The sequence below is a fragment of the Melanotaenia boesemani genome, chromosome 13 (genome assembly GCF_017639745.1).
Source record: "Melanotaenia boesemani isolate fMelBoe1 chromosome 13, fMelBoe1.pri, whole genome shotgun sequence".
NCBI classification, from domain to species: domain Eukaryota; kingdom Metazoa; phylum Chordata; class Actinopteri; order Atheriniformes; family Melanotaeniidae; genus Melanotaenia; species Melanotaenia boesemani.
In genome coordinates this window covers 24,937,172-24,955,099 of record NC_055694.1, presented here as the reverse complement: position 1 = coordinate 24,955,099, position 17,928 = coordinate 24,937,172, and the positions used below count along the sequence as shown (strand labels likewise).

The following is a 17,928-nucleotide window of genomic DNA, read 5'->3' as shown; positions in this document are numbered from 1 at the left end:
TCCACTCACCATCTACAAATCTCTGTAGGCTCTCCACCAGGTTTTTGATTGAGTTGGGCAGGTTCCAAGGGTCCTCCTGGATGTTCTTGTGGATAATATAACGGCAGCGGGCAGTCCAGTCTTCAGTTTGACGAAACTCTATTCACATAAAACCAGAAAACGTGTCACTTCGTGAGCTTGCTGTCAGAAGCATGACGACACACCTCTCAATAAACAAACACAGACACAAATATGCACCTGGCTGGCTGTGGTCAGAGTGAAAGTGCTTGGTCTCCTCACAGGCTTTAGTCATGACTGACCCTTTGAGGAGGCTGTTAATTGAGTCAACCTGTATGTAGAAGCAAAATCATACACAATCAGAAAGGTTATCAGCAATCTAATTCTGTTTCATGACTCATACCCTACACCATTTTTATCCTTTCCTCCTTATACTACCTCCTTCTTGTCACTATCATTCACATACAGACAGTCAAACTCTACAAGTTGGTCTTTCACTAATAATAACAAAGTTTGTGTTTGCAGGACCCCTCTAGCTAATGTTGACAAGAGGAGAAAGCTAAAGCAGCCAAACTCACTGCATTCCTTGGAGAGTTAGAGGACATCACATGTTGGCAAAAAGAGATGAGAAGATGAATGTGTGTTTAAGACTTAGTTCAATGTATTTCTAAGGTCTCTGTGTGTTTGTGTGTTGTGGAAAAAAGAGTGAAAAGAGAAAAAAATGAAGTAGGCAAAAGAAGAGAAATAGTGGAATTCTGAACTGAAAAGAAAGCTGCGAGTGGTAACTAAGCCCAGATGTTGATTGATTATTATGGCAAATTTTCCAAATGGTTTATGCTGACATTCATGTTTCTTGTTTTCCTATCCTTCACGTTTAGATCTCTTTGATAAGATAATTCTACCGCACACATAAAAAAAACACCTTCAGAAAACGTTCAGACTAAACTCAGAACTCACCTGGTTGAAAAGGTGCTCGAGACAGCCATGCAGCTTGTCCTGTTTGTCAGAAGGGATCCTCATGTCACACGGCAGCTCATCGCCTAGTAACCGAAAACCATCAAAGATCACTTTCTGCAGCTGTGTTTCTTTTTATTTTACAGTGGGCACTTATTACAACATATTTTCTATACTTTAAATTTCAACCAAAACCTTAAATTAGAAAGGAAAAAGTTGACTAACCCATTTCAACACAATCAATCTGGGTTAAATGTTTAAACAGCCGATAAAAAAAAAAACAAGGTGATAAATTTTAGTGGACACACACTAGACTTAAAACACAAAATATGTCTGTTAAGTTATTAGAGGGTTTCTAAAATAATAAAATCCGCCCACTGTTGCAGTTGCCTTGTTACACTGTCCTGCATTTAAATGCTTTTTCTCTTTTTCTAGTGCAGACTCTTTACCCAAACACTAAATCTGAAATTTAAAAAAAATGTTCCATTAACGTAAAAAAACCATGAAATCTCCATGGATGGTTAGAGAGAGAGAAAAAAATTACCTGATCCCATCTCATCACTCCCCAGGTAAGAGCTGTTACTTCGCACACTGGTATAGGACAGAACCGAGTCTCTGTTGCTGTTGCATTCACTGCAAAAATGCACATAGACACCAGTGCACAGTCATCTTGCATTGTAAAGCAGGGGATTCAATCAGTTCTTAAACCTCATAGAAGATTAGGAATGCAGCATTGCGGAATTATAAGTAATGGTTCCTATTGTAAATGCCTTTTTTTATTTACAGTATGTGAAACCAAAAGTAATTAAATGATCCTCACAATAACAACTGCTGTTTGTTTACTCAGAGAATCATTCAGACAATGTGGCTGTATTAGATTTCCAACTATGTGACTAATAACCCATGTATGGATTAGATCTAAACTGAAACCAGAGCCACTGATTTACACAAATACTTTAATGAACACTTCTTTTCAGTTCACTTAAGGGGTGTATTCCTTCACCCGCGTGCTGAGATAATTCCTGTCTTCTAAGATAGTTTAGGAAAATTACAGTCTGGCATTTCTAGTCATATAATTTACATGATTCAACATGATTTCTGAGAGCTTTTGGAGGATTTATGTGGCTCAAATTATACATGGCTTTAGGTGAGCAAAATTTAAAATCCCCTAAGAGGAGCTCTGAATGATTCACAAGCTGAATTACCATGAAAAATTATCAACAAGCGACCACGAACTACAAAACAACAAAAGAAGGCTGAGCCACTGTGCTTTGTCTTCTTTTGCTATTACCAGGCTTAGCTGTGTGACAAAGCGGGGGAAGTGAGGCCTGAATCTCACCTGCCCCACTAATCTGTGGCTTTTAATGTGTATTTATATGTGTGTGTGTTTCCAGCAGAGTGGTGAGACCACAGAGCTTATAAAACCTTGGTAAGAAAGTTAATCTGACTTTTCTGGAACTCTGTGTTGGCCTTTACTTGAACACCATAATGCAACCACAACATCATATGCTAAATGTGTGTATGCAAAGAAAATCCAGACCAATTTTTGTTTTTGCAATCTCTCTCAATTCTGTTTCCGTATTTCATCGGATGTGTGCAATATTCCCCCATCTGGAGATGTGCTTTAACGCTGGAAGTATTTTTAGGGTGAATTTAGAGACACGCGTACAGTCGCTGTTTGTTTTTGTTTCACACACACAAACACACAGGAGGTGAATTCCAAATTTAGCTTCACACAATTGATGCCAAAAGTGTGAGCACCACTGAGATAATTATCCTGCCAGTAGTACTGGGTTTGGCTGGAGACTAAACCAAACACCCACAGACACACACTGTGCTCACACTTTCATTAAATTACATGCAAAGCATTATATTCACAGCTCTAACAACAGGTGAGACTGCAATGCATTCATACACAGCGAAAAAACATTAAACCTGTGAACAGAGGTGTGTGAACAAATTACTCTGATGTTGTTTCTTAAATTTTAATCTAGCAAACCATGTAGTTCTGTATGCGGCGTTCACATTAAAGGACAATAAAATGCCAGCACACAGAGTAAAACCACTTGAATTTTCAGTGTGGTCTAAATTGACATATTGTCAACATTTCATCACATCATTCAAATATAAGCGTGTACTTTTTAGCTTTGAGTGGGCTCTTTTTTTGAGAAAACAGAATTATCTTTCAAGGCTGTTTGGCATGTTAGATATGTCAGCACAATCAATCACGTGAAATGCTTCCTGACACTCAGAGTGAACTCTAATCTGTCTCAACTGGATCTGGACACACACTAGATACTGTATGTCTGGATACCAGACAAAATACCAAAACAGGGGCACACAAACACACTTGCAGTGCGTGCATGCACACATCACACCATCAAAATGCACCAGATTTTGCAACAAACACTCCTTTTTTAAGGAAATCCTCTGTCTCTGTGCAATCCACTCTGCATTTCTCTGTCTTTTATCAGATTTTTGTCCAAGTGTGCATCTGGATGGAGAAGCCAGTCTCTCCTGTGCTATTTCTATCATGTTTCTCTGACTGTATGAGGCCAGTGACCACCATGTGTTGAGCTCTGCTGTGCTCTGACACTGCCTCAGGATTAAAGCCTGAAGAAAAAGCCCTCAAAATGTAGTAGCACATTTCATGAAGTCCTGAAAGTTACGTCCATGTTTATATAGGAGCTTTATTTACTGCTACCATTTTCCAATGGTGTTTAAAGCCCCTAGTAAACACCTCCTCTGTGTGTGCATGAGTGTGTGTGAGAGTAACACACATAAAGCAGCTTACATTTTACTTTACATTTTAATATGATGAGGTTGTTGCATTTCACATGGCGTGGCCTGGCCTTAAATGACAGAGTGGGTGAAGAAGCCGCGCCCCAAACATTTGGCTCTATTACACACCAGGCCACCGCACCAACAACCAATAACTACATCTTAGTGGGTGGTGGAAGGTGGGGCTCAGTGAAGCTCAACCCAGTGAACCATGCATGCACACATACCTATACACAGAAAGATCTGAATGAACTCACAGCAAGCAAATGACATCTGACCAGCACATTTTGAAGTAAATTTTAGCCCTTGATCCTGGTTAAAATGACAACATCTGGTATTAATTTTAGTCTCAAAAGGGGGCAAATGAGTAGTATTACAGCTTTGTGGAGTAGAGAGGGAGTTTGAGTGTTGTTTAACTTTTATTGAGACCACAGTACGAAATCCAGGTATGACTCAGGGGTGTGCTGTGCTCTATTTAGTGCTGTCAAACATTTCAAATTTATTGGGAAAAGAGAGACTATTTCAAATCAAATCATAATTCTTGACTTCAAACTGATTCAAAATAAAGGTGTTATTATTTTATTTGATGAATAAGTTATTCAAATCTTCAGAATTTACCTGTAGGAGTCCCTGTAGCTCATTGTGTCATGACCAGAGTCCTCCTGGTCCTCTTCATTCACTTTAAAGCAGACTCTCTTAATGCCACCTTGCTCCGTTTTGTCCTGGTCACAGCCATCCTCGCAGGGGGCCAGAGAGGGTGACTGGTTTGGCTCGTAGACTGGAGGGTCCCCACCCTCCCCTTGGGGCTGTGTGGGCTCAGTGATAGATGACAGGAGGCTGGGGAGAAAGAGAAAGAAAAAAAAAAACAACTTTTATAATCTGATTTTTGTAGCAAATATTTTTCTATAGCCGTGTTTTTTAGATCAATACTTTATATTGGCATGTTTATATCTATATTAAATTTGATGTTCCAAAATCAAGCAAGCACATCTATTCACTCATTGTCACACCCTTTGCTCAACAATGACACAATATGTGTCTTTCTCTTCATGCTATCCTGGCTTCACTCCCTGTTCCTGTACTGGGCCTGGCCCATAAATATTTTGGGCCTGAAGAATGTTCCTTTTGTAAATCCTCTGCTTTAAACAAGGCGAAGACGGGGGGAAAAAAAGACTGACAAAAACAGCCTCAAAAGGGTGATGTAGGATAGGAGCTCTAGCTTTTAAAGCAGCGATGTCTAAATGTCACTGTGGAGGCTATGAAAATAACCTACTGGTATTCACATTTTAACATCAGTGGAACATTAGTATTTGGCAACAGGAGGTGGAGGTTAAAGGTGTCAATATCTTTGAAAGATGTAAGAAAATGTTGTTTGTCAAATTTTGAATATTAATATTCATATAAAAGTGAAGTTCCACACTACTAAATATTACATGATCAGTACTTACACATCTATTTGGGCAACGTATTGCCTCATTTCCCTTACAGCAACATCCAAGCGGCTGTACAAGTAGATGTAGGAGTCCTGCGTCTCTGTGTCTTCCTGTTTGAGGAGGAAACTCAGCCCACCTTCTCCGTGGATGCTCCGTCGACCGTCCATCAAACCATCACCTCCACCTAAAGTCACCTCCTCGCTGCCATCTGTCTCATCCCCTTCAAGGCCGGAGCAGCTCCAGGAAGGAGCTCCCATGGTGGTCATGCAATGCTGAGTGTGGGACATGGGGTTCAGTTGTGCTACAGGAGAGGAGAGGAGAGGAGAGGAGAGGAGAGGAGAGGAGAGGAGAGGAGAGGAGAGGAGAGGAGAGGAGAGGAGAGGAGAGGTTTGTGGTGAAATAATGAAAAAGACCTCACTCTCTGACAATTCTATCTTTCCCAGATGTTCAAAACCTATGAAGTAACACTGCAGTCTGTTCTCCATTTACTCTTAATGGAAAACATCTTCTTTAAGGGCACTTGTGAAAATGATATGCAAAACAAGAAAGATGTTTACTTGGGTTGAAAGCCAAACTAAGCTGAAATAACGCGACGTGTCCTAAAACTGCAGACAGATTAAACCCACATGATGAACCCAAAGGGTGAAAAACTCTTAACTTTTAAAATTTATCCATTTGTGTGTGGATTCCACACCTCCTTTTAAAAACCCAAGGGATGTTCATTAGTAATTCAAAAGTCTTATTTCTGCCTACACAACTGAAAACTGGTCATTTCCATGACTGCTGTCAGGTGGAGCTGGCAGAACACTTTCTTAAAAACACAAAATCTGCACATCTTATAAAGACAACTGCTGGGCAGATGTCTGACTGGCAACTGGTGCATGCGGAAAAGATGAAGCCAAGCAATGCTGTCTGGTGTCTAGACAGCTGCACTGCATTTTCATCTTTGCTGAGAGTAGACATAGCTCAGCAATTAAACCTACAGATTCTTAATTAATACCAAGTGATAATAAAGTTGGGGCATACAGAAAGATGGAGACACATTTGTTTTCATACAGGATTTTCATTCTTTTTTTGTCCTCTTGTGTAAATTATTCTTTAGTGATATTATATTTCAGCCCCGTTTCCTATTCAGCAGCATGACTTGCACACTGACTTATGCAAACATCTTTGCTGGGATCTTTCATTCATTTCTAATGTCAATAAAACGAGAATGGTCTCAAGCTAATGGTGTCCTAATGGCAAACCACTCAACTAATTTACTGTGGGAATCCTTGCTGAGACATTATGGTTACTGTGGAAGGTGGCAGCTTGCATTTTCTTCTTGTTGCTGTGGGATTTAAAACAACATGGAGGGTAAGTAGTAAAAATTAGCACTGGGCTGGGTGTTAAGTGGGTTAAGCTGCATCAACATGAAGGGGATAGATCTCAGTGAAGCTTAGTTTAAGCAGTGAATATGCAACTGTGATGAGATTGTACTTATTGTTAAATCTTCTTAGATTAGGGTGTGTGTAAGTCTGTATAAAGCTTACCTTGGTCCGGGTCCAGACCAAAGATAGAGTTTTTGCGACCAAAGCGTATACTGAAAGTCCTGCCAGCAGAGGTTGTGCTTTTGGGATAGGAGACCTGCATCAAGTTGATGTGACAGTTGGTGGGAACAAAGTCCATGCAGCCCAGCGGGTGAGGGCGAATGCCAGCCTGCCTGAAGGACGGCCACACTTTGTTCCTTAGTTCCTGGGCAAACTGGGGGAAAAATAAATGTATTAGTTATTTAAAGCTCAAACTAGTATTTTTACACATAAAAAATGTGGTTTTGAAGGTCTTCCATAAGGGAATAAAATGCTCTAAATGTTCAAAAACCAGATCATTTCACCAGATAAACCCATTTGTGCAGCTCCACTAGTCACCTTCTGTCTAAAAACACTCTCTCTCTTTAAGCTGCATCTTCTACAAAGGCTTAATTGGCTCTGATTAACCAGCTGATTTATTAAAAATGTACAGGTGAAATGCAGCTGCATGTTCAAGCCATGCCAAACTAACCATCGAGCAGGCATTGTGCAAATTTCTCAGATAATGATAGTGGAAGAACTTGTAGATTATATGAAGTATTTTGGTAAGTTTAGAAGTGTTTACTTCTGTGGAAAAAATAACCTCCTAAAAACAACTTTGAAAACCTTTTACATCCACAAGGAATATATAGAAATTTGGAAAAATTTAAAAGAAATAAAGCATAATCAGTTAGGCATCACTATTCTCAATACAAGTCTGTTTTTAAAGGAGTATAAACATAAGCATATCACTTAAACAAATTTAGACTTCTTGAAAAACTACAAAACATTTAATCGTTTTCAGGCTATTAACCTTTTAAATGCTAGTTTAATTATTACAAAAACACCCCACAAAAATATTTTTTCCCACATAAATAATCATGGGATGGGGCATTATTAGTCATAAAATTCTTAAAATTATGTCAAATACTTGATTACTATCATTACATAAAAAATAGTAATGCAATGATGGAAGTAGAATTTTTCATGTAATGTTAGATACTCCTTCTGGAGAACACAATGACAAAAAATGCCCCATTGTCTTCCGTTAAAACCACATTTTACTCTCACTGTCATTACAGATTAAAACCATTCATTCTCCCAGGTCATTTTGAAAAAGAGTTGTGATATTTGACATTTTTACTGGATTCCACCAGATTCAACTGTGATCTCATTTTAAGCAGATATATGAAATTATTTTATTTCTGAAGATGTGCTTAAAAAATATGGCCTCCTGCCATATTCTCCATTCCATATACTCAAAACAAAAACATCTGTCAGTCGTTTATGCACCTGGCTGCTTTCACAACCAAAAACAAACATGCAGTTTGCCACTGTTGCCACCAGCTTGACCACAAAGAAAGGTGTGTACTGGTTGTGCACAGGTAAGAAAAAGAGGTTGGTGTATATGTAGAGAGCACCAGCTAGCATACTACAGGACCTGCTGGGCTGCTGCTGGAAATATCGTTACTTAACACACACACACACGCATACACAGACACATACATACACACTTTCTCTATCCATTTATTAAAGTGTGGTTTTAATGGAAGTCATTAAGGCATTTTTGGCAGCAAAGGTGTCCAGAGGGAGTATCTGACATTACATAAAATATACCAGTACAATCAAATCTATTAGGTTGCTAATCTTTGACATATCTAAAACTCTATTCTCCATCATACCTCTACTATTTATTATATGTAAAATAATATATTTTTTGTGACAATGAAATAAAAAATTAATTGACATTTAAAGGATTTAAATCCTGAATGAATTAAATGTTTGGTAGTCGGTAGTCTGAGGTTGTTTTAAGTGTTTTTAATGTAAAAGGCAGAAAATGCATAATGTAATAATAACAGACGTTTTTTATGTTTGCATTTTTGCCCCCAAAAAACTGAAACAAACAAACAAACAAAAAAAACTATATTTACAGAGGGTGGAACCTGCATCAATACAGTATAAAGCCATGCAGGAGTAAAAGACAGGATTTAAAAAATAAAAAAAAAAAGATGATAACTAAGGTATTTCCAATAGACAACGTTTGTCTATGCTAATACTGTCACAAGAAGAAAATGATAGTTCTTCTATATAAATTTGAGCATTTTCATATAAAAGATGCTTTTTTGTTAAGTGACATATCAGCTCAGTCACAAACAGTAATGACCTTGTTTTAAAAGAATAATGTACATTCTAGTTTTTATATCAAATCTTGATACCTGTTGGTAGCTGCTGATACGGCGTCTTATACTCTCCAACTTGGTGTCACAGATCTGTCTGAACTCGTACTGTGGCATAGTAACGACCCGATCACTCTGGGAGATGAGCTGGCTACAGTTACGTACAAAGAGGCTGTCATCACCAGAAAAGGCATCCAGGATCTGTAGAGACAAGAATCACTGTTAAGGATGCATCTCTCCAACCTCAAAGGTTTTGAAATCCGATTTGGTTGATTGCAGTCAGTGAAGAAATAAGGTGTTTAAGCAGCTGCAACATGAGGAAACTTTGCTTTTAATCTGAATAAAGAGTCAGCTTTCCAGTATTAACTGAAACCAGTAACAGGGCCACAAAATCCCTTTGTTTCTTTCGGATGCTTGATGATACAGCAGTAACAGTTAAGAACACTGTAATGTAAGATTAAGGTGAAATTATACATTTAAACAAATAAAAGACTGAAAGGATGACATCTACTTCTGAGGTGCATCATATTTTCAAGTTTGCACAAATATACAATACATTATGGTTACCTTGCCAACAAAATATAAAGCTTTGGTTATTTAATCACCTTAGCAGTGAGGATGAAACAGCCTTTGGGCTCCACTATCTTCTCCAGGACATGGCTCTTGATGCCAGCAGTGCTCACATATTCATAAACCACACCATGTTCCAGGTGAACGTTATCCACCGTCAGGCTGACCAGAGGCAGCTCATCACAGAGAGAAAGTCTGGCAAGCCTGTGGTCTGTAGGTGATCATTTTAAACATATTAACTTTTCATTTGTAAAACTTAATGGTGAAGCTATTTGTTCACTGACAGAGTGGCTATGACTTCATTTTGAGGCCAAATAAAAATACTAATCTATTAATATTTGCATGTAATGGTCTTAGCAGGGACAGATTTGTTTTCACCATCATGAAAACCTATCTGGCTCAAATAACTGTTGCTGGCTGAAATTAAATCAAACTCGTGGCTAAAGGTAGAACTACAACACAATACTGATTCTTCTTTAAAGATTATATATTGATTAATGTAAAATACTACAAAAATGTAAGTCTGGCATTTTTAAAGACAGATTCTTCACCTGTTCCATTGGTGCCATTCTCCTCCTCATGGTCGGAGCCGTTCTCCACCGGGTAAGGCCTGAAAGGGCTCTCATCCTTCTCATCTGCACCTGTTTCTCTTTGTAGCTCCTCCACATCCTCAAAAGCACGATACACCCAGTGACACTGTAGGGAAACAGATTAAAGCAGCCATATTGAGTGTAATCCAGATCTGAGCAGTGGAGTAAAATGTTGGATATTCCTTTTAATATCAAGAAAGCTTGAATTAAATTTTTATTGAACTAAAATACAGGAATCAAGATAAAATAAGAATAGGGACATTTTGTTTAACTGGGTGAGTACATGTTGTACACAGAACTGGCAAGAAAGAGTATTTCTACTTGCCCTGTGGATACAGCATATGCAGGTAACCACATCAACATCATTCTGGTAATATATCCTGCCATTAAATGAACCAGCACATAGTGCTTGGAAGGGCCTGTTCAGTAGACTAGAGCAAAGGGGATTTGTGAGAGGAGTAGGCTTAGCTAAACAAAACAAAACACTGTTTTACACAGTAAGGAGGACACACTGCTCTGTCTGCAGCCTTGTGAAATACTGCCTGGAGACACAAAGTGCTGCTACAGGAATGTCAAAACAAGACCAGATTGCAGATTTGACACTGGCCATGCAGCATTGAGCATGAATAAGATCTAATCACGACTCAGTGTTCAAAGTCCAAACATAACATTTTTGCCAAAGAAATAGATGAAATCAATGAAAAAAGATAAGCTGTTAGTTTGCTGCGTGCCTCCCCCCATTCACTAACTAGTGCTAATACTGTTTTAGATAACATCTCAGAAAAGTCTGTTACTGAGGTTGCCTAGGCTGACTGATCATTGCATGTGATTTTAAAGAGCTAGCAAATGTTAAGAAAGCAGATAAATTAACAAAAGCTACTACCAATTTGTTATTTTGTGTCTGTGCATCCTCCTAAATACAGTTTAACACACAGGACTGTAAAACCTCCTATTACATATAATGAGGATTGAAATTACATACTGTATTTATCAAAACTCTTAACATGACAAAACCTGCTGTGGTGAAGAAAGAATGAAGTTTTCTTGTTTCCTCACCGCTTGGGGTTGCTCCTGGTGAGTGTTTTGGGCGGTGAAGTGATCCAGGACCTCCTGGTAGTCACTGTGATTGACATTATTGCCATTAACTTTTAGGATGACCTGGCCAGGCTGAAGACCCGCTCCTGCTGCCTCCCAGCCTGTAGTACGTCAAAACAGAATCATAGAAAAAAGTCAAAGGGTGGCAGAAATCTAGCAGAGTATATAAAAAGAATTTAAAAAATGATGTGCATGCATCCTGTGTGTCCTTGAATGAATTTTATTCAAAAAGCTTTATCAAAATATTTTAAAATTTTATTATTATCTAATAATATTATGGATTTTCTAAACATATTGTAATTAATTCCCATTCAATTTTATTCCTTCAGGAAATTGTAAACTGCTAAGATCACTGTCCTAACATGCTGTCTCATGGTAAAATTATTTTACAGCTTGGAGGTCCAATCAACACCTTCATCATCTTCCTCTCTGATCTAAAAATACCATCACTTCTAGTTAGGGTGCCAGAAATGACCTAACTAATATATCCATAAACAGCAGGCAGGGAGAATGAGTTGAGAGCAGGAAAAAGAGTGGACACTTCACTATTAATTCAAGAAAAAAATCATACATCAACAGAGAGTTAGAGTACTGAGGAAGAAGTGAGGGAGAGAAGTAGCAGAGAGAGGGGAGTTTAAAGGGGAAAGAAAGTATAGAGACCAAAATAAAGAAAAGGAATTGCATTCCTTGGCTGCACAAGTCAGTGACTCCTGTTCTTAATGTGCTTGTCTTCCTGCTCCGGTCTGGTTTACACACTAGGATTCACCCCTTACTCAACTTTGCCATAAATCTCTCAATCTATTTTGAGCAGGTCTAAGCAGTACAAACATCTGGTTACAAGACTGTTGGGACAGCGTAGGGGGAATGAAAAGACACAAAGAAAAGAAAAAAAAAGTCTGGTGTCTTTTAGTTTCTTGTTACACTTTTAGCCCCAACCACAGAAAACAGACTGTGTATAAAAGAGGGATGTCAAAAGCTGTTATTTTATAGTAATGTTTATTCTGTTGGAGGTTTTAACCCTGACTGCAGGCTGTCTGGCCAACAGGTGGCTATAAAACGCTAACAGAGGCGGACTAAAAGCAGGTGGTTAGCGGCTAGTTACCTCATCTTTCCCTTGAATTCCCTCTAAATAATTAATCTGTCTGTCATCATAAACAGATTTAACACATTCAGGTTCAGCTAAAACTAAAACTGTAACATAATTGAATTTAAGCTAACTGAATTAGCTTTATCCCCTGTGAGCTGTAAAATGTCAAACTGCTTAATTGACTGCTGGATCTAGATTAAGAAATAATATCACTTTACTTAACCTTAAAGGCTTGACGTATTACTTGTTTTAACTGAATTTCATGTGACTGGCAGCACTGTGAAGAGCTGAATCAACTTCTTTTTGTTGCTGTATCATCTTCATTCATTTATTCATCTGTCATTTCCCATGTGTTTATATCAGAAGAAAAAATAATATACTATTTATGTCAAACACTAGGAAACAATGAAATGCTGCAGCAGCCGATTTATATCTAGAAGAGCAGCTAAGCCTGCCACTCACCTTTCCTGACAGCATGGACATGAGGAGGCGCAGATCCGCAGAGTCTGAAGGAGAGGCTGTCTGGGTTGTCAGGGATCTTCACAATCCTGGAGGAACAAATAAAAAAAAGAAAGAAAAACAAGTCAGAACAGCACGTGCTTGTGTGCGTATACGTGTGAGATTTATTGATGGTGCATTTTCCCTCACTCCTTGGCTTTGGTGGCAACCAGCAGCCGTAGAGAGCGTCGTATGCAAAAGGCTTGGTTAATCATGGTTTCCACCTCTGAGAACGGCCTGAGGAACAGCAGGTCCTCGTTGATGGTGTAGATCTTCCTGCCCACCTGCAGGCCCGCCATCTGTAAGAACAGACGGACAGACAGCAGACAGAATGCTGTTATTTATAGGGTGCAGCTTGCTTTGACTCCTTTTTAAAGTGCTATTCATACAGAGTTTCAGATGTAAACCACACTTAGCTCACAAATTGCCTGATTGTACCACAGTGAGACCTCAACTGTGTGATCCATTTGGCTCAGATAAAGTATGAGTGATGCAAGTTTTTGCCAGTCCAGAGTGGATTACCCAGAAATAAATCCTTGTTTATTATCTGCCTCCAAGTTGCACCACCGTAACAAAACATCAGAGTTGACTGTGCAAAAGTGTTCACAGCCTGCCCAGTCTTGTCATCTATTTTCCAGCATACAAATGGAGTTTTATGGAAGAAGTCTGTATCAAGATTGGAAACTAGATATGACTGAGTTGCATGCCATTTACACCTGGCTGACGCCTGCTTGATTTGCACTCATTTCCAGGCTGAAGGCTTACTACATGTGGCTACAGTTTTGCAAATGAAAATACAGACATGTACCTCATCACTTTAATAACATTTCACTCGACTTCATTGGAAAATGTCCTTCAATTAAAGAAAGATGGTAGCAGAAATGTGTAAGGGCTTAGAAAAATGTTGCACACGCAAAGAACTATGGCGTTGGAAAAAAATTACTGTCCCTCCATAAGGAATAGTTCAGTTTCCCTATGCTAAAGGAAACAAAGGAAGCACTTAAGCTCCTTTCCTTGGTATTTAGAGAACACAGCTAACTATCCTCACGGCTGCCTCTTAGATACCACTGGGTCATTTCCTTCAGTTAGCAAGCTTTCCTCTTCAAAAAAGTACTACTCAACCAACCCAATTGTACAAGGAATTGCAGTTACAGTTACCCAAATATGTACATATGTACATGAAATGAAGCATCAACAGATGTACAAAGTCATATATCAGTTTGTCACTAGACAAATGACAAGCACATAGCACCATAGCCTGTTGAATGTCATTAAATGCAGTCATCGTTTACATCGCCAGTCACGTTGAGAGAATAATGCAGCTTCTGTCTGTCCACTGTGAGTCCAGTGTCCTGGGCACAGATCCGGTGGGGTGGTCTTGGCTGAGCCAGGCTCTGACTCTGGATAACAGCCCGGGATGGATGTAGAAACGACTGGGAGGAGCCAAAGCTATTTGAATGAGGAAGGATGTATGCATTTCTGTATGAGTGTGTGTGTGACTACACAGCATGGGTGCTGGTCTACATGTGACTCTCTACAATAGTATCATATAGTGAAAGAGCTCAGTGTGTGAGTGTGTCTCTCAGCCCCTTTCAGAGCCCCATGGGAATCAGCTGAGCTTCATTCACAGTGCTGGCACATGCACCGTGTCACAACTGGCAATCCTGTTATTGGTGGGGGTTGGAAGACTGAGTCACAAAGTAAGAGGAGGAGACAGAAGTGAGGAAAAAGGAGCAGAGGAGTGAGGGTTTAATAGGCAGAGGAGAGACAGATTATCCACTGAGAAGAAGAGCAGCAAATAATATACCAGACACTATGAGGGAACTTCAGCCACAATAAAACTACAAGAGAAACAGAGAAAGTAAAACTCTATATGTTGAGGAAAAGGTTTTCTAACTGCAGACATTTGGTAAAGCAAGATGTGTTCTTAGTAAACGGTGGTGGAAACGCTGAATAAACAGTGTACAGGCTTGGGTTGTTATAGCACCAGTCTGAACAGAGCGAGGTCAAATATTTTAAGGAAAAAGGATTATTATCTGAATTTCAATTGCCCTGGAGGAGTAAACGTGCATGCGTGTGTGCATTTTGTCTAGGGGTGATGTGAGTAAACATAGCTGTGGCTCTGCGCCCAATCAGAGCATGGCTCTTCCAAAGGGAACCGAAGCAGACTGACAGCAACCGTCAAAACAGTAGACAGCCATTACCTACTGGAACTAACGCCCTGTGGCGGGAAGAGGATACACCGTGTGTCTGTGTGTGAGAGAGAGAGTGTGTGTGTATGTTTGTTGACCATTACCTCAGCATGTGAGCACCTGGTGACAGATTTCACCACAATGGCCTTGTTTTTCTCCTCAATCTCGAAGCCGTAGCCTTCCTCCTCGGGATGAATCTAGTAAAGAGAAAAAATATCTATTTACTCCCAAATTTACACTGGTGGCTGACTTTTTACTGATTTGTATAGCACAATAAGTAAGTACGTAGCCACAAAATTTGTGCAACATATTTTATTTTTTGTTCTGCTGTTGTTTTGTGAGGCTTGTAAGAACCAATTAACTTGCAAAATCAGCTCTTAATATTAAATTTGCTGTACTATAAAGATTTTTGTACTCAGTTAATAACCTACTTTTTTCTCTCAGGAATCACTGAAGTTTCCATTTAAAAAAAAAAGTCTGTATGGTCCCACATTCAAACTATTCACACACTATTACAAATTCCTTTGCAATTTATGCTTTTCATTGTGGGTCTCGCGCCTGGTGATGTCCTCCGGTTCCCATGCCATATTTCCCTGTGAGGTGAGGCTTGCTAAAAACATTGTCATCATCAAACCCATTAGAAGCTTCCATTAGTGAAGCTGCTGGGGCCATCATCCTGCTGCACAGACCTGATAAGATGAAGATCTCTGCTGTTATATCAGAGGAGATGACTCCGGTAAATAAAGAGTTCCTGCACTTCTCTTTCATAATAGGCGGTAGGGAGGATTAGTTCCACTAATCAAGGAAAAAGCCTTTTCCACTTCTTGTGGAAGGCCAGATAGCATGCCTACTTCCCACTCTGACTTGAAATGGATGCTGGTGATGCCTCTTTGTCTCCGTGAAGATAATGGACTTAACTAAATAGTTCACTTTCTGTTTCAGCCTCCAGAGAAAAAGATGTGTATTTGCTTGAACCAGGACAATGTATACTGACCTAATTTCTTGAGTCAAACACACAGTTAGTTGGCATATATAATGTAAGATACATGGACAAATAACAGATCATTGGTTTTACTGATAATTGAGTCCACTAATATTGTTTCAGTATTGTTTTTTTGCTGGTGAATCTATTTAGCTAAGATGAATGATGAGCTGAACACACTCCTCCCTTTCTGCATATGTGTTGCATCGTGCATCAGTGTCTTGAAAGAGTGTTTTTGTCCGATCATGGATGGAACTTCAATGAAATTAAAAGAAAATACTTTATGAAGGGAAACGTTTTCATTATTTCATTTCGGTTCTGGGATTAAAGTAAGACAGTTAGGATGCTGGTTAATCATTTTTTAGATCCAAACATTCAGAAAAAGAGTAAAATATCTAAATCAGTCTTACTGCATTCATCTTGACTGAAACTACTCATTTCAGTGAGTTCATAATGCTTTCAGTGTTATCTCGTCCCACGATCAGTGCAACGGCGCTTTCATCTCCCTTCAAGTTCAGCTGATAATAATCTGATTATATTCATAGCAAAACATTCATTAAGATGCATGTTGATCAGAGAAAATTCAAACATTATTTTCTGTCAAAACTGCACCCAATCTTCGGAGGATAATGGAGACAGAGAGAATTATTGTGGCTTTTGTGCACACACACACACACACACACACTGACATTCAATATTCTGCGCAGTATATGCATGTACTTGCATGAAAGAGATGCACATTTCCAGCTAAATATGTTTTTTTTTTTTTAAGTAGGCTGTCTTCTTCAATCCCCAAATAAGCTACTGTTTCCCACTTTAACAATTGGTATGTGTATGTTTTTATATGTGGGTGGACACAATGCTGTCTAATGCAAAGAATGAGGATGTATATGTGCTTGAGACATGTTAACATGCTTTTTATTGTTTGCATGTTTTCTAAAAAAAAAAAAAAAATTAATACAATTATAATGTCAGGCTATTAATCTGTCAATTTGTGCATCAATGGGTGGTTAATGCATGAGAGCATGTGAATGTGTTTGTGTCAGCTCACCACAAGGGACTTGGCTAAGATGTTCTCTATAAGTTTGAAGTCATTTCGCTGGAGCTGCTTGCTTTTGCTGCTAGTTCCCTCGGTTTCCTCGTCAGCATAAAAACGAAAGAACTGGGAGTCATCTTTAAACTCGCTCTTCTCCAAGACTAAAAGGAAAAAAGACAGCATGTGTGAGAAGAGTGCAGCTGAAAGTCTTGTCCATTGAGCAAAAGATTGGGACAAAGTACAGGTAAGAAAGATGTTAACAAGCTTTGTTTATACATGATTTCTTGTCTGTTAATAACCCACAATATGTGATGTGCTCATGCTGGACAGAAATGATGTCACTGTTAATTATTTACCAAAAAGTCTTGGCAGCTTAATGTGCAGACATCTTTACACAAACAAGCTAACAGTTAATTAGCTCATTAACTCATGATGCTAGTAGGAACATCTGGAGCCAGACCACATCTGGGATAAAGCCAAGGAATAACAGAGTTTAGAAAGGCTCTCAAGAGGACACAAGAAAGACTCTGCTGTGTGTGTCTGAGTGTATATGGAAATCCCACTGTTGGCCTGAGCCTTGCTTCAACACATGGGGTACTACAGACAGGTGAGCGCACATTATTGCTGCTTCTCTGGTCGCAGCATCTTTTTATTGCAGCCTGAACAACAACAAACTAAATTTACCCCACTGCCCCAAACCCCTGAAATCAGACACTTGTTTACGAAACACAAACATTTATCCAGGGAGCTCCATTCCCTCAGAAATCTGGGTGAAATGTTTAGTCGTGTCAGTTTCAGTTTAGTCTTGTCACATACCTTGCATACTACATTAAAGAAAAAGGCAAATCTAATATTCTGTCAGAATGATTTCACACTCATGACGGCTGTAAAGCCATCAAGTTGAAGCATAAGCACCCGTGCAACAAGTGCAAATACGGACTCATCTTATGACTAAATTAAAAAGGCATATACTATTACACTGTTCACTA

General features: G+C 39.1%; 1 protein-coding gene across 2 annotated transcripts in view; it reads right to left on the bottom strand.

The window, feature by feature from the left end:
• prex1 (phosphatidylinositol-3,4,5-trisphosphate-dependent Rac exchange factor 1) overlaps nucleotides 1-17,928 on the bottom strand; it is a 77,549-nt gene that overhangs the window by 8,928 nt on the left and 50,693 nt on the right. For both annotated transcript variants that reach the window (XM_042003839.1, XM_042003840.1), the window contains exons 16-30: nucleotides 16,955-17,100; nucleotides 15,026-15,118; nucleotides 12,880-13,028; nucleotides 12,694-12,779; nucleotides 11,106-11,245; nucleotides 10,011-10,155; nucleotides 9,495-9,670; nucleotides 8,929-9,090; nucleotides 6,698-6,908; nucleotides 5,181-5,466; nucleotides 4,351-4,569; nucleotides 1,496-1,584; nucleotides 955-1,037; nucleotides 238-328; nucleotides 10-138 (exon numbers count right to left, since the gene is read on the bottom strand). In XM_042003839.1, the coding sequence (XP_041859773.1) occupies nucleotides 10-138; nucleotides 238-328; nucleotides 955-1,037; nucleotides 1,496-1,584; nucleotides 4,351-4,569; nucleotides 5,181-5,466; nucleotides 6,698-6,908; nucleotides 8,929-9,090; nucleotides 9,495-9,670; nucleotides 10,011-10,155; nucleotides 11,106-11,245; nucleotides 12,694-12,779; nucleotides 12,880-13,028; nucleotides 15,026-15,118; nucleotides 16,955-17,100 (2,205 nt within the window). The remainder of the gene's footprint in view (nucleotides 1-9; nucleotides 139-237; nucleotides 329-954; nucleotides 1,038-1,495; nucleotides 1,585-4,350; nucleotides 4,570-5,180; nucleotides 5,467-6,697; nucleotides 6,909-8,928; nucleotides 9,091-9,494; nucleotides 9,671-10,010; nucleotides 10,156-11,105; nucleotides 11,246-12,693; nucleotides 12,780-12,879; nucleotides 13,029-15,025; nucleotides 15,119-16,954; nucleotides 17,101-17,928) is intronic.